Source organism: Zea mays, chromosome 2 (assembly GCF_902167145.1).
Source record: "Zea mays cultivar B73 chromosome 2, Zm-B73-REFERENCE-NAM-5.0, whole genome shotgun sequence".
NCBI classification, from domain to species: Eukaryota; Viridiplantae; Streptophyta; class Magnoliopsida; order Poales; family Poaceae; genus Zea; species Zea mays.
In genome coordinates, this window is record NC_050097.1 from 202,587,287 (window position 1) to 202,615,050 (window position 27,764).

The window sequence follows — 27,764 nt, forward strand, 5'->3', positions numbered from 1 at the left end:
GTACAGCTATAATAGATTTTACGGAGATGTTGACTAGGTCCGTGTTTAAAGCATCTAGAGCTAATAGTTAGCCACTTGTTAGCTGGGTTGAGGCAACTAATAAACTAATTGGTAGATGTGAGTCACTAACAACTAGCTGGGGGTGTGTAGAACCTTTACAACTAATTTTAGCAGCAAACCATTAGCTCTATAGGTAGGTTCCAAACAGTGTCGAAGTATATATATTTATTGTTTTGTGCTGGTTGATTAAGGTCTTGTTTAGAATCTCTAGAGCTAATAGTTAGCCAATTAATAAATTGTTAGTTGCATTGAAAGGGTAGTTAGATTAACAATTAGTTAGGGTGTCAGCTGATGGTTTAGCATCTAATCGTTAGCTTTAAATGTTCTAAACATGGCCTAAAGCATACCGTGAGTCATCTATTGCCATTTCCATATGTATAGATCGTCTATGGCTTTATCTTGGATTGTAAAATACACGTTTTTTATTATTATTTAAGCCAATGTCTTTCTTTTTTTTAACCAAGTGCAACTTTAGGTGATCCGTGAAATGCTTTGAAGCAAAGAGGGAAGTGCTTATTAATTTTGATATAACTTCATATTTGATTTGCGTTTTGAAAGTTGCTTGTCATTTAGCGTATAGTTGACTCTTATATCATCATCAAAACAAATCTAAATGGGTGGCGTCATTATTTATTAGTTTTCTTTCGTGACTGTTTACGCGTGGAAAATGAATGAAATCTTTCTCCATATCTCTATTTTATTATTGGTATCTCATTTAGCCTTTGGAATAATGGGAAAAATAGCATATCTACTAGTGTCATATTAGAAGACTCAGAGTTAGATGTTCAACTAGATAAATCTCTTGCACAATCTTGGAAGATCCATTCGTGGAACCTAATAATTTACTCCATAAACAGATTCCATAGGGAAATGAGACCAATAGTGAGGATAGATATTCTCGATGCAAAAAACCTTGCATCCCGGTCAATCTGGGCTAATCTAGCTTGTCCTATCTGCCTTTTGTTTTCTCGTCATCTATACATTTGTGCCTGATTTTTATTATCCTGGCCACTGTACCCTCGTTGTGTTCCACTATTGCCATGGGCCGTCGGGCGTCGCAGCGGCTTGGGCGTGGACCTAACAATTCGCCACTTCCCCGTGTTGAAGTCTCCGCTTCCGTTCTTCTTCCACTCCACTCCTCTCCTCTCCTCTCTTCTCCTTGGGATCCCGATCCCGCTTCTCCTCCCGTATATATTTCTATTTCTTTTCTGCTCAACTCTACTGGGATGCTCCAGTCAAGTGCTAGTGCACCACGAGCACGCGCAGGCCAAGAAGCCAGGAAGTCTGCCACCCTCCCTCAGCTCGGATGACGCCAATAGTGGCCTCGTTGAGCCTCGCCCACCTCGTGGTGGCCTTGTTGCTGATGTTGTTAGCCCTCCTTTGCGTCGACGCGTCGGTGCACGATTACGATGGCGAACGGTTCGCGACCGACGGCAACGCCTTCGTCCTCCACGGTGGTACCGTGGTAGTGAGGGTGTCTACGGCTCCGCTAAGGGTGGCGCGTTCATCCGGTGCGTACATTTTTGAAACCGTGTCAGAGCATCAATTCATCGCTTATTTGCCTTCTCGGGGAGTGGAGGGGATGTGGCTGACGCTTGTGCTGAGCGGTGGTGTGTGTGTGTTTGCAGCTTTGAGAAGGTCACGTTCAAAGGATGCCCGAGTCGGCGACCGCAGCCGAGGAGGACGGCAACCGCACGACCACGGTCACAGCGGTCATCTTCAAGGCCGGCGACCGCGACGCCGTCGGGGGCACAGACGTCTCCGTCGCTGGCGGGCGGGCGCTCTGCTGCACATGGGACATGGTGAGGGCGGTGAGGCTCGGGGCCTGCACAGAGGGGGGGCAGTGATGTATCGCGCGCGGAACGACAACACCGGCTGGCCTAGGGTGCTCGCGGCCTCCTTCCTCCCGGGCGGCCTCGACGCGGCTTTCCCGGTCGAGGGCGTCGTCGTGGCGCGCACCGGCATGTACACACTCCTGTTCGTCCACTGTGATGCGTCGCTCGCCGGCGGGCAGGTGGCCACGGCGGGCAAGACCATCTGGAAGAACAGCCGCTGCTACCTCCCGGACCGTATGGCGTCGCTCGTGCCCTTCTACGGCGCCAAGTCGCTGGCGTTGGCGGCGTCCTGGTTCGCGCAGTGCGCGCGGTTCTAGCGGGAGGTGGTGTCGCTCCAGAGCTGCGCCACGCTGGTGATCGCGCTGGGGATGATGGAGGCGTCCAGTTGGTACTTTTACCTCGTCGAGTTCAACGAGTCTGGGTCCGCCCCCGCGGCGAGACGTTCTGGGCGGCCACGTCCGGCACGCTCCGCGGCGCGGCGGCGCACGTGCTGGTGCTGGCCGGGCCACGGCGTGGTGCAGCCCGCGCTGGCAGGGCTCAAGAGCGCCAGGGTGGCTGGCCTCGGCGTCATGTTCTTCGCCGCCGCGAAGGCCCTTGAGGTCAGCAAGAACGCCGACACCGTGAGCGACCACTCATCGTCGCCGACGAGGAGGTTGTTCCTGGTACTCCCGGGCGGTCCTCAACGCGGTGTTCGTTTACTGGATCTTCAGCTCGCAGTCAAAGACGCTGAACAAGCTCAAGGTGACGATCAACGCTCTTTTGCACCAAATTGAGGTGCGGACAGTCCGGCCCTGAGGCCGGACGTTCCGCGCACGCGCAGAACAGATTAGGGTTTGGAGTTTTTCGCTGTGTTTGTTGGTGGAAATCGCGGGATTTGCTTGGAGTTTTGTTGGTAACGGGTCCGGCCCCCCTCCTCTATAAAAGCAGAGGATTACAGCCGATTAAGGGCAATCAATCGAATCAATACAACTTCTATTTCGCATTTATTTCCAGTACAATTAGGAGTAGTTCTAGTCTAGTTCTAGTTTAGCCACTCGATCCCCAAATTCTCCGCTTCTCTTCGACTCTACGCCGATTAGAAGAGTCTAGGTCGGCTTGCCGAACCTAGACATCACCTAGGATCTCTCCTCCCCGACGGGGTCCCTCCCGGGAGCGAGATCCAGGCCGCCGCCGGCGACTTCCGCCGCCCCTGCGTACGCGCGGACTGTCCGGCCCCCAGGGCGCGGACCGTCCGGCCATCAGGCAGAGGACACTAGCACTGCGCCAGGTCGCGGACCGTCCGGCCCCAGGCCGCGGACCGTCCGCGCCTGACCAGAGAGCACCGCAACGGTTCTTGTTGAGTGTTTGGCGCTCCGAAAAGGCGTCAACATACTTTTTGGCGACTCCGCTGGGGAAGACATATTTAGACCTATCAAATCGGCCCTCAATGGCCGGTTCAAGGGATAGTTCTGAAGTTTGTCCAAGCAACATCATAGAGCCGACTTGGGAAACCTTGCCGGCTGACGAACAGCTTCAGTTCGAGAAGCACAAGGAGCAGATGATCCAGGAGGCAAAAGCAAAGTTCTTGACCAACTTCAAAGTGGACAGGAACAACAAGGTCGTCTGACATCGGACGACGGATCCGGCTTCACTGCGACCCACGCCAGATATCCCCAATGTAAGTAATACAAACGAGCTGCAATCTCTTGAGAATTATGTAGATGAACAGCGTGAACAAATGCAAAATATCATAGGGGATATGCAAAACGATTATAGGAGATTAGTACGTGCATTTGATAAATCTAGTATAGCAAATTTTCCTTCACACGAGGTTGAATTAGGGGATAACGCATGTAATACGTCGGCTAGAGGTTGTCACGACGAGTCACAACCACTTTATGGGATGCCGATGGACACGTACCCTGAGCAACCGCAAATCGGCAGCAAAATAGCCGATCTGCACATGTCCAGACCGTCCGCACGTGAGCGCGGACCGTCCGGGCCAGCCACGGCCGGGCCCATTTTTAATGAGGTGCCCAGACACGCACCCGAGCCACCACACATGACACAAAATCTGAACTACCTAGTCGGACCGTCCGCATACAACGACGGACGGTCCGCACATAATCACGGACGGTCCGGGCCAATGTCCGGACAGTCCGCACATGACCTTTTTGAGGAGGATTGTTACCTGAATCCTCACCCGTCCCAACAACACTTCCCATCACACTATGCAATGCACCAGCCCATTAATTCAAGATCCAGAGCCTAGGAAAGCTTTCCGGCCCCACCTAGAAGGCCGGAAAGAAACGATCAAACCTATGAGCCATATAGGGCAAATGGAAATGCACCACATAGCTCAAACCAATGGGGGGAAAACAATATGCTAACATCCAGTCAAGCCCACCTATGTTTGACCAGAGAGCCGGTGGTCTCGCACCGGCTGCCATTGATATAGTGAGGGAAGAAATAGCCGGGGCGTTCCGAGATAAGCTCGGAGTAAGCATGGTCCCTGGGGGACAATCATATCAGAAACCTTATGACAACCGATTTGATCACCACCCATACCCACAGGGAATGTCACACCCGGGTTTTAGGGGTCCAAAACTCGGGCGCGAACATAATCACCAGGTGTGCTGGGACCAAGTCTCACACATATGATGAATCATGGCACAGGATCGAATGTCACAACTTTACTATATAATCAAAGTTTTGTACAAAATAAATAAATAATTACATTATATGGAGACAACGGTCCAGAAACCCAAAGTTGACTGGGAGACGATGGCCTAGACCTCTCACGAACTTGTCACAACATCCTCCAAGCGCCTCATCCTGCAGTACTTGTTCTTGACCTGTGAGGGGGTGTAAGACAGCAAGAGTGAGCTCACATACGTTCATCGCTCAACAAGTTGTGGGGAATAATGTGCATGAACTTGCCAAAGGTGGGAGCTCATGTGAAGTGTAAGGCTTACCAAAGAGGATGGTTAGAGCTGAGCATTGCTTTTAAAGTTGGTCAAAATTTTATTAGCAGTTACTAAGTATAAGTAAATACCAACCCAATTAAGTAGTAGAACAAAATTAACATCACCTGCGATGCAATGCATATGACAAATTGAATTTAGTTCCATAAATTAATCATCAGAGAGTCCTGAGCTGCTCATGACCGTGAGCTCGGCTAGTATACCAGTTTTACACTCTGCATAGGTTGTACCCTTTACCCACAAGTCGTGTATCCCATGTCGCCAGGGTTAGCTAGACCCTTAGACACTACCAAGGTGAATGGCTAGGGATCCACTACGAGGCCTTTACAAAGTTCCACTAGCTTCCGAAAACCCGCTACATTTTATGGGAAGAGCACTTGCAAGAATCCCCCGTCTGACCACCATCGCAGCAAAATCAACCCGAGAACCTCCTTGCATGCAATCCCCTACTGCCCTTGCCCCTTTCGGGTAAGGTAGTCTTCCACTAGCTTTCCTAGTTAATCAGCCAAGGGCGTCCCATTATACCCTTGTGGTAGCACTGTTTTCCCGGGTGGTCGCTCCATATTCCCATTAACATAATGATCTTAACATGAATAGTAATAATAAAAAGATAATAAAAGAGTAATCATAAATAGTGTATCTCCATACCCAAATCCATATAAAGCAATAGCAGGTACTACTCAAAAATATTTCAGTGGTGAACAAGGTATAAAGATAACCAAAACTGGGGTAACCTATAGGATCCCATCAAAATTAACCTATGCAGATCATTATAATTAATAAGAATATGGCTGGGAAAAAGTAAGTGGTCAAGGGCACAACTTGCCTTCAATGAGCTCCTGCTCAGCTACTTCTACTTGCTGAACCTCAGAATCCACAGTGGCTTGCTCGTCTACTCGCATCAACACAATACATACATGGTATAGCAAAAATTAACATCACACCAAACATGTAAATAAAATACACAGTAAAAATCTACACATTAAAATGAGATCATTGGAACTGGAATCATTAAATTTGGAGTTATAGATTTCAAGTTATGAATTTCCTAAGGTTTAATGTGCTTGAAATGAGATTAAATGGAAAATTGATTTTATAACTGTTTTCATGACAAAACAGAGGCTCTAGGTGATGGAAAATAAAATTACAAAATTTTAGAAATTGGAAGGGTTCAATTTGGAGCTAAAATGAATTTTCTATGCATTTTACAAGTTTCTGCAATTAAATGTGTACTAAAAACTAATTTCTAAATAATCTTTCTGATTTTATCAATTATCTGGACCGAGCCAGCTACACCACCACATCGATGTTCGTTGTCGTGAGGGGAGCTCAAGGGAGGTGTGTGTGCCGCCACCGGTGATTCCCTTTCGTGACTGCGCTTGGATCCGCACGTGTGGTCAAGGACGTCCGCCGGGAAGCAGTGAAGCTGCAGGAGCCCTCAAGTCGAGCTGAGAGCCGCGTGGAACTCGGGAATTGCTCGCCAGAGACAGGCGTGGTCGCGGATCCGCGCTTCACCGCGGGCTCAACTTTGGGTTGCTGGACCGCTGTCTCCATATAATGTAATTATTTATTTATTTTGTACAAAACTTCGATTATATAGTAAAGTTGTGACATTCGATCATGTGCCATGATTCATCATATGTGTGAGACTTAGTCCCAGCACACCTGGTGATTATGTTCGCGTCCGAGTTTTGGACCCCTAAAACCCGGGTGTGACAGGGAACCAGGATACCCAAATTCGCAAAGTTTTCGGGTGATCAAGGAAAGAACACGCGCGAACACATAGGCCAGTTTTTAGCACAATTAGGAGAATCGGCCGACACAGAGGCATTTCACGTACGTTTATTTTCATTATCTCTAACAGGAACCGCATTTGCATGGTATGTCACTTTACCTCCTAATTCCATTTCATCATTGGGGGATCTAGAACAAAAATTTCATGATCATTTTTTCTCAGGTGACTATGAGGTGGATTTGGTAGATTTAATCGGTTAATGATTACATCCGGAGATTCCGAGATACAAGAAACCGATGCTTCCAAATTCATTTAGCAGAAAAACAGCTAGCATGATTAGCCTTTAATGGTCTACGATATTATTTAAAAGAAAGATTAGAAGGCATCCAATTTTTTACACTAGCACAGTTACACCAGAGAGCTTTGGCTTGTGAAAGCCGAAGCAAAGAAACTGCTAAAACAATTCGTCACAACGTACATATAGTAGAATGCGACCAAAGTAGTTCAGATGACGAATCAACAGAAGTGTATGCTGCTGAAATGGTTTGGCCAAAGCAGGCCAAATCTTCGGCTTGTTCCTCCTTACAGCCGGTTCAAAAGAAACGGCAAGAGGAGGTTAAGTTTACGTTTAATGTTGGTAAGTGTGATAAAATATTCGACGAATTACTCAAAAATGGCAACATTAAAATAAATCGCACTGTTTCATCCGCCGACGAGCTAAAACGTTGTGCATACTGCAAGTGACATAACTCATTTTCTCATGCCACTAATGATTGTAATGTGTTTCGGCGACAGATTCAATCGGCCATTAACAAGGGACGATTGAAATTTCAGGAAATGCAGGTGGATACAGAGCCCTTTCCAATGAACATGATCGACTTCGAAGGCAAGAAAGTCCTGGTTCGGCCAAACACAGCCGATAAAGGCAAAGACAAAGAGACAATCATCGGCAATGCTAAAAGGGCCGATGGGTATTGTAAAGTTTCTTGCAGGAAAGTGGTGGCCGAGAAAACCCCCGATGGAGGGGAGACCCTGAAGGTGACCATCACAGCCTCTAGCACTGGGGGGCAAGCGCAGGCAGGGAGACAATTGCGGGAACCCGTGCTGCGCATCGCGGACAGTCCTCCATCCAAACGCGGACGGTCCGACGCTTCTCCGGACGGTCCGGAGAACTCCAGCGGACGGTCCGGCCATGCTCAGGACTCGCAGCGGCCACGTACCTTCAAGCCACGACGACCAGAGATAGGTACGTGGAAAACAAATACATTTAAAGCAGCTGGTCGGCTGGTCAATCCCGGCCCGACTTTCGATCAATTGTTGTCTAAATACGTGAAAAAGAAGGCCGGCCCCAGTGACCGGCCAACAAAGCGACCCCGCTCACCCATTCATGAGCAATGTCAGGTCAGGCCGATTGGACCACCCCACCAATCGGAAGAAATGAAAGGTCATACTGTACAATTGAGACCTAACATACCGACATGGACACCTCCACCCCCTTATCCGTCTATGCCATATCCATACACATACTTACCTCCACCATATGTCCCAAATCAAATGTGGGGTATGCCACCATATCCATTTGGGATGCCATAGTACCCCGCCTGGGGGGCACCCCAAACATCTGTTTTTGACAGGTTGGCGCCGCCAGTACAAGACCGATTGAGCGCTGCTGAATCCGGTCACCAGGCACAGGCCCAACAAGGTTGCCGGACTACTCGGCCTCCAAGGCCGACCAATCCGGCAGGGGGGCATATGCCTACAGCAACTCAAAGAACAACAAAAAAGGACATCATCAAAATAGGTACTACAGATGTTGTCATACAGGAAGATAATAAAGGGCCGATGATTTTTGGCGAATCGGACAACACAACCAAAAAGGATATGACTACCATCAAAACAGCCGATCCAAAATACTCCATGCCTCGATGGTGCCCAGCGGGATTGACACGATCCCAAAAGCGGAAATTACAGCGCCTAAGAGCAAAGAAGAGCCAGGAGAAGGAGGCGGAAAAGATATTCAATGACACACATCCACAGTACCCGCCACCACAAAAGAAATGGAGACCAAAGGCCATTGAGGAAAAACAAACGGCCACACTTGTGCAGCACCCTGTAGGTATGGCAGATAGCTCGGCCAGCAAGGCTGGACAATCTGCATCAGGCACGGACCGTCCGGCCCTTGTGCGTGGACCGTCCGCCGTTCACCAGGAAGCCTCCGGACAACCTACACCAGGCGCGGACCGTCCGGCCCTTGTGCGCGGACCGTCCGCCGTTCACCAGGAAGCCTCCGATGACACGCCGACATCAATAGAAGAGGACGACCTGCTGGGAGAAGACCTGGTCGACTATGAGGCTTCTCCAGAACGCCCAGGTATGGATGTAAATGTTATTACATTTTTAGCCAATTGTACTATTATCGGCGACGATGAACCTGTTGTTGCCCAGTTTGATTTTGGTCCTAAAGAAGCCGCCTTTACTAAACCAAAGGAATTGGTAAATCATTTAAAGCCGCTCTTCGCGCGCGGTCACATTGATGTGATACCGATTGCTAAGATGTTGGTAGATGGAGGGGCGGCTGTAAATCTAATGCCTTATTCATTGTACAGAAAATTAGGTAAACAAGATGACGAACTTGTCAAGACCAACATGACCCTCAGCGGTGTTGGAACTGATAGTTCGATCAAAGCCAGGGGAGTCACGTCCGTTGAATTAACCATTGGGACTAAGACCCTTGCTGCTGCATTCTTCGTCGCTGATGTAGAAGGAAATTACAGTTTAATCCTAGGCAGAGATTGGATTCACGCCAATCAATGTATACCTTCTACATTACATCAAATGTTAATACAATGGGTAGGCGATGACATAGAACAAGTACATGCTGATGTATCAGCCTGCATCGCTGTGGCTGATGCCCCTGTACTCTAGACTTATGAGACTGCTACATGTCTCACAGGAGTAGATTTTTCTGATTATCAATTCATAAGTATAGATAAGAAAGGTTTCATTCCTGTAATGCTAGAGCCGATGGAGAATCGGCTAAATCCTAAATAAAGTTTGAATGATGAATACACACAAAGTTCATGAGTCTTTGGTCACGGACAGTTCGACTTCCAAGGCCGGATGGTCTGGTCTTTCACAAAAAGGTTCGGACTTTAAGACCAAACATCTATCGCAGCGAAAAGACAGTATTACGGATGATCCGGTCCCCGAGACCGGAAAGTCCACCGTCACATAAAGATCATCTAATTCCTATGTGGGGAACATGATAGAGGAATTCAGAGATCTTGATAAACTAGGACAGGGGTTTACATCGGCCGATCCTTTGGAGGAGATTGACATAGGAGATGGTAAAACTCTAAGGCCGACTTTTGTAAACAAGACCCTGGAGACCGATCCTAGAGATGAGATGATCGGTCTATTGAAGGAATATTCAGATTGCTTTGCTTGGAATTACATTGAGATGCCTGGATTAAGCCGAGAGATCGTAGAGCATCGGCTGTCTATTAAATCTGGTTTTAGACCTTTCAAGCAGAGAGCTAGAACATTTCGTCCAGATCTTCTCCCACGCATCAAGGATGAAATCCACCGGCTGCTAGAAGCTGATTTTATCAGACCTTACAGATACGCAGAGTGGGTCTCCAATATTGTGCCAGTAGAGAAGGAGTCAGGTAAGCTTAGAGTATGCATTGATTTTCGCAATTTAAATAGAGCAACTCCTAAAGATGAATATCCCATGCCCATAGCCGACACATTAATCAATAATGCATCAGGAAATAGAATTATTAGCTTCCTTGATGGTAATGCCGGATATAATCAGATTTTCATGGCCGAAGAAGATGCGTCTAAAACGACCTTTATATGTCCAGGCTTCATTGGTTTATTTGAGTGGGTTGTCATGACATTTGGTCTGAAAAATGCTGGTGCTACTTATCAGAGGGCTATGAATTTGATCTTCCATGAATTGTTAGGAAACACTGTGGAAGTTTACATTGATGATATTGTAGTCAAATCGGCTGAGTTTAGTTCTCATATAGCTGATTTGCGCAAAGCCTTTGATAAAATGTGTCAGTATGGTTTGAAAATGAACCCACGTAAATGTGCTTTTGGAGTGTCGGCTGGTAAGTTTTTAGGATTTGTCATCCATGAACATGGTATAGAGATAGACTCTGACCGAATCAAGTCTATTCGGAATGTGGGACCTCCGACCTGTAAGGTCGAGGTACAGAAGTTTCTCGGCAAGGTAAATTATTTACGAAGGTTTATTTCTAACCTAGCTAGGAAGATTGATGCGTTCACCCCTATTCTTCGGCTTAAGAATGATGCCGAATTCGCTTGGGGGCAGAACAACAAGAAGCATTTGATCTCATCAAAAAATACTTATCTTCGGCTCCCGTATTAAAAGCACCACGAGCAGGAGTACCATTCCGATTATACATTGCAGCTGAAGATAAGGTCATTGGGGCTGTTCTGACACAAGAAACTGAGGGGAAGGAGCATGTGATGACATATCTAAGCCGAAGGTTGATGGATGCTGAAACAAGGTACACTTTTATTGAGAAGTTATGCTTATGCCTGTTTTATGCATGCACCAAATGTAGATGTTATTTACTGTCTAGTCATTGCACTGTTTCTGGTCAAGCCGATGTGATCAAATACATGTTGCATAACCCAATTATGAGTGGTAGAATTGGTAAGTGGGCTTATGCACTCATAGAATATGACTTGGCCTATGAACCATTGAAATCTATGAAAGGCCAAGTTGTAGCGGATTTCATTGTAGAACATCGGATTAATGATATTCATAAACTAGACATGTCATACCTCACTATTACTCCTTGGACTTTATATTTTGATGGATCGGTTTGCAATGAAGGGCATGGAATTGTCATCGTACTTGTTTCACCGAGTAATGTCTCCTTCGACTTCTCTAGCCGATTGAAAACTTATTGCACTAATAATCAAGCCGAATATGAGGCCCTCTTATTCGGCTTGGAACTTTTAAATTGTATGGGAGTAAAACATGTGAAGGCATTTGGTGATTCTCAGCTGGTCGTCCAACAAGTGTTAGAAGAATATCAATGCTTTGATGGTACTCTGAATAGTTACCTTGAAAAATGTTGGAGCATAATCCATTCTTTTGACGAATTCAGTATTCGGCATATTTCGAGAGTTGAGAATCATAGAGCTAACAATCTGGCACAAGATGCATCAGGTTATCGGATAAAGCGAGGGAGACTTCACGACACTGAAAATCTGATAACCGGTGTAGGGCCAATTCCCCAGGTCGCGGACTGTCCGCGTCGAGACGCCGGACCGTCCGGGGTTACCAGAAATGTTCTCTTAATTGAATCGACTGATAATGAAGCCGATGCAAGTGATTGGAGGACGCCTATACTTAATTATTTACGAAATCTCAATATCAGGACAGATAAGAACATTCGGCATACATCTTTCAAGTATGTCTTGATGAGTGATGAACTCTACCGCCGAACAGTCAACGACGTCTTGCTTAAGTGCTTGGGCCCAGATGATGCTATATTGGCCATGGCCGAAGTACATGAAGGAATTTGTGGTACCCACCAATCGGCTCCAAAGATGAAATGGCTCTTGCGAAGGTTTGGTTTTTATTGGCCTAACATGATAGCTGATTGTTTCAAGTACTACAAGGGTTGCCAAGTGTGTCAAAAATTCGGCGACCTACAGTTGGTCCCTGCAGCCGAATTACATCCTATCATCAAACCTTGGTCATTCAGAGGATGAGGATTAGACTTTATTGGAGAAATTCATCCTTCATCATAAAAGGGGCATCGGTTCGTGTTAGTTGCCACTAACTATTTCACCAAATGGACTGAAGCCGTCGCTCTGAAGAACATGACACACAAGGAGGTAATTGAGTTCATAACTGAGCATATTATTCATAGATTCGGCATTCCCCAGACCTTAACTACATATCAAGGGACTTCTTTTATGTCAAAGGAGGTACGTGAATTTGCTGAATTATATAGAATTAAGTTGCTTAATTCATCTCCATATTATGCTCAGGCCAATGGACAGGCCGAGTCTAGTAATAGGACATTGATTAACTTGAAAAAAAGAAGATATCTGATAATCATAAGTATTGGCATAAGATTTTGTCCGAAGCTTTATGGGCTCACAGAATATCTAAACATAGTGCTACTAAAGTGTCTCCTTTTGAGCTTGTATATGGGTAGGAAGCAGTGTTGCCTGTGGAAATAAGTTTGAATGCTGTCAGGTTCGCCAGACAAAATGATCTAACCGTCATGGATTATTATAATTCAATGATGGATAATATTGATGAGGTGACAGAAAAAAGGGTGATAGCTTTGGGAGCAATAGAAAATGACAAGATCAAAGTAGCCAGGGCCTACAACAACAAGGTCAAAGCAAAGTCATTTCAAGTAGGAGACCTGGTGTGGAAGACCATCCTGCCTCTAAGGAGTAAAGACTGAAACTTTGGGAAATGGTCGCCAAGCTGGGAGGGTCCATATAAAGTAAAACAGGTAATGTCTGGTAACACCTATTTATTGCAAACATTACAAGGCAAAGATTTACCCAAAGCCTTGAATGGGCGTTTCCTTAAGCAGTATCATCCAAGTATGTGGCAAGATGCCTAAGAGAACCGATGTAATCACATCGAGTTATTTGCTTTTGGTTTGCTCAGCTCCACCAAAAGGCAGGGGGCATATGTTGGGCACCAAATTGAGGTGCGGACAGTCCGGCCCTGAGGCCGGACGGTCCGCGCACGCGCAGAACAGATTAGGGTTCCGAGTTTTTCGCTACGTTTGTTGGCGGAAATTGCGGGATTTGCTCGGAGTTTTGTTGGTAACGGGTCCAGCCCCCTCCTCTATAAAAGCAGAGGATTACGGCCGATTAAGGGCAATCAATCGAATCAATACAACTTCTATTTCGTATTTATTTCCAGTACAATTAGGAGTAGTTCTAGTCTAGTTCTAGTTTAGCCACTCGATCCCCAAATTCTCCGCTTCTCTTCGACTCTACGCCGATTAGAAGAGTCTAGGTCGGCCTGCCGAGCCTAGACATCACTTAGGATCTCTCCTCCCCGACGGGGTCCCTCCCGGGAGCGAGATCCAGACCGCCACCGGCGACTTCCGCCGCCCCTGCGTACGCGCGGACCGTCCGGCCGTCAGGCAGAGGACACTAACCCTGCGCCAGGTCGCGGACCGTCCGCGCCTGACCAGAGAGCACCGCCACGGTTCTTGTTGAGTGTTTGGCGCTCCGAAAAGGCGTCAACATTGGCCTTCCATTTTGGCTTTTTTATTTCGTCGGCATCAAAATAAAGCAACTTTTGATGTTTGCAGGTGAAACGAATGACGACGAAGCTAGAGATGTACTGGAGGTTGAACAACGCCTTGATCATCGCGGTGGCCGTGTCACTCAGCTGGATCACATTTGAGGTAAACACTAGTGCCAAACAAACCCTCCTATCTTTCCTTTTTTGTGAGCAGGAGCATGAATTCATTCAACTACACTTGTTGTACAAGCCTCAATCTTTTACTAAACACGTCCCAGATTGGGTGGAGCACTACATAGCCTTGGTCTTAACCCATCCTGCCAAACAATCAACATTGCTACTTTTTCTTTGCATCTTAGCCTAAATGTTCAGTGCAAGATCGATAGAGAAAGAATCCTCTTCTCGTGACTTTTATCGACCAATCTGTCGTGGCCAATGTGCTAGTGATGTTTTGGTGGGCACATGATGGATTGGGAAAAGAACCATCTTTTGTGACTGATGCAGTCCTGATGCTTGTGGTCTAGCCTGTGCGAGTGATCAGACGATGGCCCTGCCCTCAAAATGCCCCATCATAGTCTGAATATGAACGATGTGTGCAACCGAAAGAAAGTACTCTTGTACATCACCCTGCACTTCCACCTTTCTTAGACAACAACAAGACTTCCCAGCGGTTACCAAACAACCTGCCTGATCATCTGCAAAATTGCTACGCGCTTCGCTTGCAGGTCCAATTCAAGTCGACGGACGAGTACAACGAGCGGTGGCGCGCGACCTGGGTCATCCCGACGGTGTGTCAGCTCATCTTATTCTCGCTGCTCTACGCCGTCTGCCTCATGTGGGCGCCCTCACAGAGCGCGGCGAGGTACGCCTACCTGGACGACGAGGATGAGGGCGAGGACAGTGACATGGAGGACAAACGGTCGTTGATCAGGCCCGACCCGCTGTCGTACGTGGACTACTGGACAATCTCCGTGTCCAAGGACGCCACCACCATCATCCTGAGAACCGACTCCTTCGTCATCGGTGGTGGAGGCAAGCGGGTGTAGCACATAGACGAAGTGTTTGACGATATGGATAGGAGAGCAAGAAACCGTTTGTGTCACCAGCAAAGGAGAAAAGCTTCTCGAGAAATGTTCGTAGGCAGCTGTCCATACGCTTGTTTGTGGTGCTGCTCGTTTCTTGGGTATAATCTCAACACTTTGAAAATTACGCTAAAGACGTCTGTGTCGGATACAAGCCCAACCCATTCGAAAACACTAATGTTCGGGCCTCTGAATTAACAAGGCCTTCTTATTTTTTTTAATTACGATCTACACGCTCCCAATCTATACACTTTCTTAATTACGACCTAAACTAGCTCAGTATATTTAATTTGTTAATTGTTATATTTAACATAAACAAAATTAATTTATCGGATGTAAGTCTTTTTAAAAAAATCAAGAATTATAACTTGTTTTGTAATTATTTGTTTATCAATTCAAAGAAATCACAAATTATAATTTGTTCTATCACTGGTTGTTTAAGTGACTTGAAACTTTAAGTTTTTGAATAAATATTTTGAACGAATAAATATTTTGAATAAAATAAATAGTCAAAGTTTTAAAAGAGGTAAAAAACATAAATAAGAACAAAGCAGGTACAATTCAATCAAACAAACATTACTATTAATCAAAATAAAATGTTTCCAGGACGAGGTCAAATGCCCAAGCCCAAAGCAAAATTTACACAGTATTGTTGGGTGCGCCACGCTCGAGCTGTAGTGCAAAGCCCGAGCGACACATGAAGACCCCAGTAGCAAGCTACTGTAGTGAGTCTTCCCCCACAAAAAATAAATTTAATATCGAAGTGGACACATGATCCACATATCAGATATTAAACTGATAAGAACAGATACTATAGTTGATCTTAGCCAAAAGGTCGAGAAAGGTATGAATTGAGCTAGTGCCCTGGGTCGCCTTTTATAGCCTTCCTTCATCTCCGCGCGCTCAAAGCCGCCGAGCTGGGACTAAACTGAAGCACCGCACATCACCGCACGAGCAAAGCGCAGCGCGTGTGCTTGCTGTCTGTTTGGCTACTTGGGCCGTTTGGACTCGCAATTTGGCAATCCCACACGTTGCTCTCGGCTCGGTGCTTCATGCTCGCCTCCTCCCAACGGACCGTGGCCCAATTTCCCCACTCTGCAGGAGGCTAGCAGCGGCGCTGTTCATTGTTCACCCGAGATGTTGTCGCCGCCGTTGTTCCACGCCGTCCTCCCCTCCCCTAGTCCCCTTTCGTGCAAGTCATGGTGAAGGGCATACGAAGCGGAAGTTTGCTCCCGCAACTTTCCCCTCGCCCCTTGTGTATTCGCCTCCATCTCTCGCTGCCTAACGCGGGGGAAGCAGGAGACCTGGTCCCTGCAGCGAATCATTGAAGCTGCACGGGGCGCGGGGCGGCGGACCGGAGACCATCGGGGCCACCATGACATCCTCCAGTTCGAGCTAAGCCGTGGCGCCGTCGACTCCTTCGCGGCTGCCGGAGTTACCAGACTTGGATGCTGCCTCAGCAGTCAGCAGGTGCAAACTGTCGTGCTATTGAATGTAGTGTTCTATCTTTTCTTTTTGAAGTACATTGTTCTATCTTTTTACTTATGCTGTCATGTTGTGGAGCAGTTTAACATATCATTTCTGTTAAGATTAAGACTTTAAGAACCTCAAAAGTGAGTGCTTACACCTGAAGTCAATGTCAATGTCATATCATTTCTGTTCCAGATTGTTTTCATGTAAAGCTATGAATTTGATTGATCTAAAGATCACAACAATTCATGAAAGCAATCAAATGGCCACGCTCCACACCTGAAGTCAATGTCATGTCATTAATAAGTTAGTTGATGCTTTCTGCCTTTCCATCCTCTTCAAAGAGAACAAAACCTCATTTAATCCATCTTTGTATCTAAGAAATATCCTCTCATGTGTGGCTTAGGGAGTTTGGGTCCTTCTTTAGACTGATGTATGAGCTGCCACACAGTAAGACGCTGCACTGTGACTGAGGCCACCACAATATCACATGGCTTAAAAGGCAAGACACTCCAGGTCACAATGCCGCCGCCCTGTTTTGAAATCCCTTGAATAAATTACTGTTTGGTAGAAAGCACATTAGGTTTTCCATGGTGCTCATAAATCAATTGTATTAAAAGGCAATGCTATTATTTTTCATTTGTAGAAAGTGCGCTATGTCTGAAGTCTAGGAATAAAAATGTTCTTTCTGTGGAAAGTTTACTTCCTATGATATTTTCCAAGTATAATTTAATATTTTTCATAACTCTGTAGATTGGGCTTTTGAGAAGCATGGTTGTTACTCTGTTAGATCGGCCTATTGGCTCTGGCCTCAGAGCAATGACTGAGAGCACCTAGAGGGGGGGTGAATAGGTGATCCTGTAAAAACTTGAAACTTAAAGCCACAAACTTGATTAAGTGTTAGCACAATAAAATCAAGTGGCTAAGGAGAGCTCTTGTGAACCACAATTGACACAGTGAGAACAAGCATAAGAGACACAGAGATTTATCCCGTGGTTCGGCCAAGTACAACACTTGCCTAGTCCACGTTGTGGCGTCCCAATGGACGAGAGTTGCACTCAACTCCTTTCAAGTGATCCAATGATCAACTTGAATACCACGATGTTCTTTTTCCTTTTCTTTTTTCCCGTTTGCGAAGAATCTTCACAACTTGGAGCCTCTTGCACTTACAATGAGATGATCACAAAGAAGCACAGATGTAAGAGTGGGAAAAGCAACACACACAAGTTCATAGCATTACGCACACACACAGTCAAGACTTGAGCTCAAATGAATAACACAAGGTTCACCACTAACACGGAGCTCAAATCACTATGAATGTCAATCGAGTGCATAGAGACGGAGTGTGAATGATCAAGAATGCTTAGAGTGTGCTTGGTGTACTCCTTCATGCGCCTAGGGGTCCCTTTTATAGCCCCAAGGCAGCTAGGAGCCGTTGAGAGCAATCCAGGAAGGCAAATCTTGCCTTCTGTCGACTGGTGCACCGGACAACCCGGTGCACCACCGGACACTGTCCGGTGCAGATCTCTTTCCTATTCTGGCGTAGCCGACCGTTGACGATTTGGAGCCGTTGGCGCACCGGACACTGTCCGGTGCACACCGGACAGTCCGGTGCCCCCATCAGACCGTTGGCCAGGCCACGCGTCACGCGCGGATTGCGCGGCCGACCGTTGGCTCACCGGACAGTCCGATGATTTATAGCCGTACACCGCCGTTCAATTCCCGAGAGCGGCCTTTTCACCAGAGCCAGCCTGCACCACTGGACAGTCCGGTGCAGCACCGGACAGTCCGGTGCACCCAGACTGAGCAGAGTCTTGGCTGCTCGAACCAAGTCTTTTCCATTTGTCTTTTCTTTGATTCTAGCACTTAGACCAATATGTTAGTACACAAAAACCAATGTACTAAGTCTAGAGTCATACCTTTGTATTGATTTGCACTTTGTCCACCATTTGGCATAGTTTAACACATAACCATTTGTGTTGGACACTTAATCACCAAAATACTTAGAAATGGCCCAAGGGCACATTTCCCTTTCAATCTCCCCCTTTTTGGTGATTTATGCCAACACAACAAAAAGCAACATATAGAAGTGCAACATCAATGCAAACGAGAACAAGAATTTGTTTTGATTCAAATTTGGCATATTTGGATCATTCTTTGCCACCACTTGGTTTGTTTTTGCAATTCAAACTCAATTTCCTATCTGTAAGTCAAATTCACTTGTCGAGGCATAGAGAAAGGTATTCCAAGAGAAATTGATCAAAGATTCAAAAACTCCCCCTTTTTCCATAATCAAACAATCTCCCCACAAGAGACCAACTTTTGACAAGAAGAGACATTAAGAGGATTTTGACAAAACAAAAACTCTAACTTTACTATTTTCAAAATTCTCAAGTGGTAGCTGATCCATTTCTTGCTTTGGCCTTATTTTCTCCCCCTTTGGCATCAAGCACCAAAACAGGATCAATCTTGGCCCTTAAACCCCATTGCCTCACCCAAAATCTTCAAATAAGAGTAAAAGGCAATAAGAGTATGGAGATGAACTTGGAGTAAGTTACCCTCTCATCGGAGTGCAGTGGAAGTCTTTCATGGTCCAAGTCTACCTTTCCCTTTCAATCCACCTTTGATACTAAATCAAGCAAGCTCAAACACATGGTTAGTCTCAAAGGGTCAAGTTGTAGCACATCTCCCCCTAAATATGTGCATCACTTGCAAATGGACTTGTGAGGTCCGGGGAGTGCTTGTACAACTTGAGCACCATGAATAAACAAAATGCATAAGGAATATGATCAAGGCATAAAACACATGTATGCTATAAATCAATCCAAGTTCCGCGAATCTAAGACATTTAGCTCACTACGCAACTTGCAAAAGGTCTTCTCATCTAGAGGCTTGGTAAAGATATCGGCTAGCTGGTTCTCGGTGCTAACATAAAACACTTCGATATCTCCCTTTTGCTGGTGGTCTCTCAAGAAGTGATGTCGGATGTCTATGTGCTTTGTGCGGCTGTGTTCAACAGGATTATCCGCCATGCGGATAGCACTCTCATTATCACATAGGAGTGGGACTCTGCTCAGATTGTAGCCAAAGTCCCGGAGGGTTTGCCTCATACAAAGTAGTTGCGCACAACACTGTCCTGCGACAACATACTCGGCCTTAGCGGTGGATAGGGCAACGGAAGTTTGTTTCTTAGAACTCCAAGACACCAGGGACCTTCCTAAGAATTGGCACGTCCCTGATGTACTCTTCCTATCAACCTTACATCCAGCATAATCGGAGTCTGAGTATCCAATTAAGTCAAAGGTAGACCCCTTTGGATACCAGATCCCGAAGGAAGGCGTAGCGACTAAATATCTAAGAATTCGCTTCACGGCCACTAAGCGACACTCCCTTGGATCGGATTGAAATCTAGCACACATGCATACACTAAGCATAATATCCGGTCTACTAGCACATAAGTAAAGCAAGGAACCTATCATAGACCGGTATGCTTTTTGATCAACGGACTTACCTCCTTTGTTTAGGTCGACGTGTCCGTCCGTTCCCATTGGAGTCTTTGCGGGCTTGGTGTCCTTCATCCCAAACCGCTTGATTAAGTCTTGCGTGTACTTCGTTTGGGAGATGAAAGTGCCATCCTTGAGTTGCTTCACTTGGAACCCAAGGAAGTAGTTCAACTCGCCCATCATCGACATTTCGAACTTTTGAGTCATCACCCTGCTAAACTCTTCACAAGACTTTTGGTTAGTAGAACCAAATATTATGTCATCGACATAAATTTGGCACACAAATAAATCGCCATCACATGTCTTAGTGAATAGAGTTGGATCGGCTTTCCCAACCTTGAAAGTATTAGCAATTAAAAAGTCTCTAAGGTATTCATACCATGCTCTTGGGGCTTGCTTAAGTCCATAGAGCGCCTTAGAGAGCTTACACACGTGGTCGGGGTACCGTTCATCCTCAAAGCCAGGGGGTTGTTCTACGTACACCTCCTCCTTGATTGGCCCGTTGAGGAAAGCGCTCTTCACATCCATTTGGAACAACCTGAAAGAATGGTGAGCGGCATAGGCTAACAATATGCGAATTGACTCTAGCCTAGCCACAGGAGCAAAAGTCTCCTCAAAGTCCAAACCTGCGACTTGGGCATAAACTTTTGCCACAAGTCGTGCCTTGTTCCTTGTCACCACCCCGTGCTCGTCCTGTTTGTTGCGGAACACCCACTTGGTTCCCACAACGTTTTGCTTGGGACGTGGCACCAGTGTCCAAACTTCATTTCTCTTGGAATTATTGAGCTCCTCTTGCATGGCCAACACCTAGTCTGGATCTAGCAAGGCCTCTTCTACACTGAAAGGCTCAATAGAAGAGACAAAGGAGTAATGCTCACAAAAATTAACTAATCTAGAGCGAGTGGTTACTCCCTTGCTAATATCACCTAGAATTTGGTCGACGGGATGATTCTGTTGAATCGTCGCTCGGACTTGGGTTGGAGGTGCTTGAGGTGCTTCTTCCTCCAAAACATGATCATCTTGTGCTCCCCCTTGATCACACGCCTCTTCTTGATGAACCTGTTCATCATCTTGAGTTGGGGGGTGCACCATTGTTGAGGAAGAAGGTTGATCTTGCTCTTGGTGTTCATGTGATCGCACATCTCCAATCGCCATGGTGCGAATTGCGTCCGTTGGAACATCATATTCATCTACATCATTAGGATCAACTTGCTCCCTTGGAGAGCCATTAGTCTCATCAAATACAACGTCGCTAGAGACTTCAACTAAACCCGATGATTTGTTGAACCCTATACGCCTTTGTATTTGAGTCATAACCTAACAAAAACCCTTCTACATCTTTGGGAGCAAACTTAGAATTTCTACCTTTCTTCACTAGAATATAACATTTGCTCCCAAAAACACGAAAATATGACACATTAGGTTTGTTACCGGTTAGAAGCTCATATGACGTCTTCTTGAGAAGGCGATGAAGGTAGACCCGGTTTATGGCGTGGCAAGCCGTGTTCACGGCTTCCGACCAAAATCGCTCGGGGGTCTTGAACTCTCCAAGCATCGTCCTTGCCATGTCAATGAGCGTCCTGTTCTTCCTCTCTACCACACCATTTTGTTGTGGTGTGTAGGGAGCGGAGAACTCGTGCTTGATTCCTTCCTCCTCAAGGTACTTCTCCACTTGAAGGTTCTTGAACTCGGACCCATTGTCGCTCCTTATCTTCTTCACTTTGAGCTCAAACTCATTTTGAGCTCTTCTTAGGAAGCGCTTGAGGGCCCCTTGGGTTTCTGTTTTATCCTATAAAAAGAATACCCAAGTGAAGCGGGAAAAATCATCAACAATTACTAAACCATACTTACTTCCCCCGATGCTAAGGCAGGCGACGGGTCCGAAGAGGTCCATATGCAGCAGCTCCAGGGGTCTTGATGTAGTCATCACGTTCTTGTTGTGATGAGCATTTTCCACTTGTTTACCTGCTTGACAAGCTGCACAAGGTCTATATTTTTCGAAGTCACATTTGTTAGACCTAACACATGTTCTCCCTTTAGAAGTTTGTGAAGGTTCTTCATCCCCACATGTGCTAAACGGCGATGCCACAACCAGCCCATGCTAGTCTTAGCAATTAAGCATGTATCTAGACCGGCCTCCTCTTTTGCAAAATCAACTAAATAAAGTTTGTCGTCTAGTACACCCTTAAAAGCTAATGAACCATCACTTCTTCTAAAGACAGACACATCTACATTTGTGAATAAGCAATTATAACCCATATTACAAAGTTGACTAACGGACAACAGGTTATACCCGAGCGACTCAACTAAAAACACATTAGAAATAGAGTGCTCGGATGAAATAGCAATCTTTCCTAGTCCTTTAACCTTGCCTTGGTTCCCATCACCGAATATGATTGAATCTTGGGAATCCTTGTTCTTGACGTAGGAGGTGAACATCTTCTTCTCCCCCATCATGTGGTTTGTGCATCCGCTGTCGATAATCCAGCTTGAGCCCCCGGATGCATAAACCTGCAAGGCAAATTTAGGCTTGGGTCTTAGGTACCCAACTTGTGTTGGGTCCTACAAGGTTAGTAATAATGGTCTTAGGGACCCAAATGCAAGTTTTATCTCTCTTGCATTTTGCCCCTAATTTCCTAGCAATCACTTTCTTATTCTTCCTACAAATTGCAAAAGAAGCATTGCAAGCATGATAAGTTGTAGAAGGTTCATTACTTGGTTTTCTAGGTATATGAACAACATTTCTCCTAGGCATATCTCTACCATGCACAAAGGAAGAACTTGAAGCAAACATGGCATTTGAATCACAAGAACAATTCCTATAAGCATTTCTGGAGAATTTTCTATCCCTATAAATGAAAGCATGATTCTTTTGAACACTATTAGCCATAGGGGCCTTCCCTTTCTCCTTGGCGGAGATGGGAGCCTTATGACTTGTTGAGTTCTTGGCTTCCCTCTTAAAGCCAAGCCCATCCTTAATTGAGGGGTGTCTACCAACAGTGTAGGCATCCATTGCAAATTTTAGTTTATCAAATTCATTTTTGCTAGTCTTAAGTTGGACATTAAGACTAGTCACCTCATCATTTAATTTGAAAATGGAATTTAAGTGTTCACTACAAGCATCAACATTAAAATCCTTACACTTATTACAAATTACTACATGATCAATGCATGAGCTAGATTTATTAGCTACTTCTAACTTAGCATTCAAGTCATCATTAATACTCTTTAAGTTAGAAATAGATTCATGACATGTAGATAGTTCACATGAAAGCATTTCATTTCTTTTAACTTCTAGAACAAGAGAATTTTGTGCACTAACAAATTTATCATGCTCTTCATATAAAAGATCCTCTTGTTTTTCTAACAATCTATTTTTCTCATTCAAGGTATCAATTAATTCATTGATCTTATCAATTTTAGTTCTATCTAAACCTTTGAATAAACTAGCATAGTCTACTTCATCATCACTTGAAGAAGCATATCTAATAGTACTTCTAGTATTTACCTTCTTCTCCTTTTCCATGAGGCATGCGTGATGCTCGTTGGGAAAGAGAGCCGACTTGTTGAAGGCTGAGGCGGCGAGTCCTTCATTGTCGGAGTCGGACGAGGAGCAATCCGAATCCCACTCCTTTCCAAGGTGTGCCTCGCCCTTCGCCTTTTTGTAGGTCTTCTTCTTTTCCCACTTACCGCTCTTCCCTTGTTCCTGGTCACTATCATTATCGGGACAGTTAGCAATAAAGTGACCAATCTTACCACACTTGAAGCAGGAGCGCTTCCCCTTCGTCTTGCTCTTGTTGGGGTGCTCCTTGCGACCTTTGAGCGCCGTCTTGAAGCGCTTGATGATGAGGGCCATTTCATCTTCATTTAGCCTGGCCGCCTCAACTTGCGCCACCTTGCTAGGTAGCGTCTCCCTGCTACTTGTTGCTTTGAGAGCAACGATTTGAGGCTCGTAGATTGGGCCATTCAACGCCTCATCAACGTACCTCGCCTCCTTGATCATCATTCGCCCGCTTACAAACTTTCCGAGTATTTCCTCGGGCGTCATCTTGATGTACCTAGGATTCTCACGAATAGAGTTTACAAGATGAGGATCAAGGACAGTGAAGGACCTTAGCATGAGTCGGACGACGTCGTGGTCTGTCCATCTCGTGCTTCCATAGCTTTTTATCTTGTTGACTAGGGTCTTGAGCCTATTGTACGTTTGAGTTGGCTCCTCTTCCCTGATCATTGCAAACCTTCCTAGTTCGCCTTCCACCAACTCCATCTTGGTGAGCATGGTGACATCGTTCCCCTCATGCGAGATCTTGAGGGTGTCCCAGATCTGCTTGGCGTTGTCCAAGCTGCTCACCTTATTGTACTCTTCCCTGCACAAGGATGCTAAAAGAACAGTAGTAGCTTGTGCATTTTTATGGATTTGTTCATTGATGAACATGGAGTTATCGGAACTATCAAATTGCATCCCATTTTCTACTATCTCCCATATACTTGGATGAAGAGAAAACAAGTGGCTACGCATTTTGTGACTCCAAAATCCGTAGTCCTCTCCATCAAAGTGTGGGGGTTTACCAAGTGGAATGGAAAGCAAATGAGCATTTGAATTATGCGGAATACGAGAATAATCAAAAGAAAAGTTTGAGTTAATCGTTTTCTTTTTCTCCTCGTATTCGTCGTCCTTTTGAGAAGAGGAAGATTCGTCGCTGTCGTAGTAGACAACCTTTACTGATGCGCCTCTTCTTCTTTCCGTCTTTCTTCTTTTGACTTGAGCCAGAGTCATTGACTTTGTTGTCCCTTGGCTCGTTGAAGATGGACTCCTTCTCATTGTCGTTGACCACCATCCCCTTTCCCTTATGATCCATCTCTTCGGGCGATTAGTCCCTTTCTTGAAGAGAACGACTCTGATACCAATTGAGAGCACCTAGAGGGGGGTGAATAGGTGATCCTGTAAAAAATTGAAACTTAAAGCCACAAACTTGATTAAGTGTTAGCACAATAAAATCAAGTGGCTAAGGAGAGCTCTTGTGAACCACAATTGACACAGTGAGAACAAGCATAAGAGACACAGAGATTTATCCCATGGTTCGGCCAAGTACAACGCTTGCCTAGTCCATGTTGTGGCGTCCCAATGGACGAGAGTTGCACTCAACTCCTTTCAAGTGATCCAATGATCAACTTGAATACCACGATGTTCTTTTTCCTTTTCTTTTTCCCGTTTGCGAGGAATCTCCACAACTTGGAGCCTCTCGCCCTTACAATGAGATGATCACAAAGAAGCACAGATGTAAGAGTGGGAAAAGCAACACACACAAGTCCACAGCAATACGCACACACACAGTCAAGACTTGAGCTCAAATGAATAACACAAGGTTCACCACTAACACGGAGCTCAAATCACTAAGAATGTCAATCGAGTGCGCAGAGACGGAGTGTGAATGATCAAGAATGCTTGGAGTGTGCTTGGTGTACTCCTTCATGCGCCTAGGGGTCCCTTTTATAGCCCCAAGGCAGCTAGGAGCCGTTGAGAGCAATCCAGGAAGGCAAATCTTGCCTTCTGTCGACTGGTGCACCGGACAATCCGGTGCACCACCGGACACTGTCTGGTGCAGATCTCTTTCCTATTCTGGCGTAGCTGACCGTTGACGATTTGGAGCCGTTGGCGCACCGGACACTGTCCGGTGCACACCGGACAGTCCGGTGCCCCCATCAGACCGTTGGCCAGGCCACGCGTCACGCGCGGATTGCGCGGCCGACCGTTGGATCGGCCGACCGTTGGCTCACCGGACAGTCTGGTGATTTATAGCCATATGCCGCCGTTCAATTCCCGAGAGCGGCCTTTTCACCAGAGCCAGCCTGGCGCACCGGACACTGTCCGGTGCACCACTGGACATAGTCCGGTGCACCACCGGACAGTCCGGTGCACCCAGACTGAGCAGAGTCTTGGCTGCTCGAGCCAAGTCTTTTCCATTTGTCTTTTCTCTGATTCTAGCACTTATACCAATATGTTAGTACACAAAAACCAATGTACTAAGTCTAGAATCACACCTTTGTATTGATTTGCACTTTGTCCACCATTTGGCATAGTTTAACACATAACCATTTGTGTTGGACACTTAATCACCAAAATACTTAGAAATGGCCCAAGGGCACATTTCCCTTTCAATGACAACAATAGCCTAGGGTCAAGTTATCTCCTTCCTTGACTAACCTACATGAAAGAAGCAGAAGCTCCCGATGGAGTTAGACCTTTATCACTAATACATGTGTCTTTAATGGAGATGGATGCATGGTTCCAGCCAATTAAGCACACTTTACATAAGTGGCATGTACATATCCTGGGCCCTGTAGATTATAATACATAATTTAGCATTTATACATACACCCAAGAACTTGTTTGAAGTACATCTTGGATGTCAAATATTGTTCGGAGGAGATGGCAGCTTTTTGTACGCCGAATGTTAGCAATCTGGACTAACAAAAATAATAAAGAAGCATGGCAGTCAGGAGTGGAATCCAGAGCCTGCTGTGACATGAGTTCAGGAGGTGGAAGTGCAGCGAGAACCACCAAAGATAGATGGTGGGAAGTTAACACACAACACTTCGTCCGCCAGCTCATCCAGAGGGGGCAGCAACTAGCAAGGTGTTGTCATTTTTCTACTTCAGGAAGGCCTCTTGCAGGCTAACTCATGGTGGCTTGATAATTCCTGATGCTCTAGAGGCGCAGGTGCTCACTCGCAGGGATGGTGTGAAAACTGTGTAGGATCATAAGCTGCAGGAGAATTTGTTAAAACTGAATATCGTTGAGGTGGATCGGAGGAACAAGAAAGAAATTGGTCATGCATAGGCACCGTTCTGGAAGGTATTGAGGTGATCAACCATTATTTTGATGGGTTTAATATTTGCTTTGCATTTTTTTAGTTCTAGGTCCGAGCCCCGGTCTCAGCATTAACAAAGACCGATCATTTACAACATACAGGTGGATAGAACATTCCCAACAGGTCCACAAAGAACACCACACTGAGCTAAAAAATCAATTACGCACCCCACTCAGAAACCCAACTTTAGAAAGCTAACATGTTTCCCTCTTGAAACACCTCTCCCAAAGACGAGAACTCCACCAGACGACTTGACGTTAGGTGGAACTTTCGTTAGCTCCCAAGCAGAAAGCACTCTGGTAAAGAAATTTCTGCCATCTGTCATCTACTTGGTTTAACCGTGCAGCCTTGGTGGTGGTGGTGGCCTGCAAAGAAAAAGAAAAATCAAAGGAATGTTTCTCATTGCCCTTGCATCTAGAATCTATGTATTTACTGACTCTGTGGTGCTTGCTTAGTCCGTCTATCGCCCTATGTCAAAACACATTATTTGTTGCTCTGGATATGAAAAACTGGATTCCATTAGCAAGTTTTGGGGACTCACGTTCAGATTGTAGCTTAGAGTATAAGTTTCTAGGACTACAGGTATCTCCTAGCACAAGCAAAAGTTCAAATCAAGCTGACGCTTTTGGCATGTAGACTTGCAGAACATTTAGACCGTTTCTTTGGAAAGCAGGGTGCAACATTGCATTAACTTTTGAGAAGTCACTTGGTGTAGGATGATAACCAGTGAGCACCATATTTTTTCGTTTTGGTTAGTCTCTGTGTGCGATCATGCAAGTATCTGCTGACAGAAAGCAGTTGGCGATGGAGCAACTGCTGTAAGAAAGTGGTAAGGATCCATATGGAATATGGCCTTGGATTGTCCAGCCGTCTACCATGCGCCTCCCTCCCAGCACCACGACCCACACACAACACACACCCATCATGAGCGGGCACTCTTCAGATTGTTTGCCAGGTGAGCATGGCACTTG

At 45.8% G+C, this 27,764-nt stretch overlaps 1 protein-coding gene and 1 non-coding gene across 2 annotated transcripts; one reads left to right on the plus strand and one right to left on the minus strand.

Annotated features, from left to right (window-relative positions):
* The first annotated feature begins 978 nt into the window (after nt 1-978).
* Nucleotides 979-2,860, plus strand: LOC103647624 (uncharacterized). Its single transcript, XM_008672136.2, has 2 exons — nt 979-1,571; nt 1,689-2,860. Exons 1-2 carry the CDS (start codon nt 1,367-1,369, stop codon nt 2,210-2,212), a joined length of 729 nt encoding a protein of 242 aa, XP_008670358.1. The 5' UTR covers nt 979-1,366; the 3' UTR covers nt 2,213-2,860.
* A 12,739-nt stretch (nt 2,861-15,599) lies between these two features.
* LOC111590952 (U2 spliceosomal RNA) lies at nt 15,600-15,796 on the minus strand. The gene has a single exon (XR_004856742.1). It is a non-coding gene; the product is annotated as a U2 spliceosomal RNA (small nuclear RNA).
* Nucleotides 15,797-27,764: the final 11,968 nt, after the last annotated feature.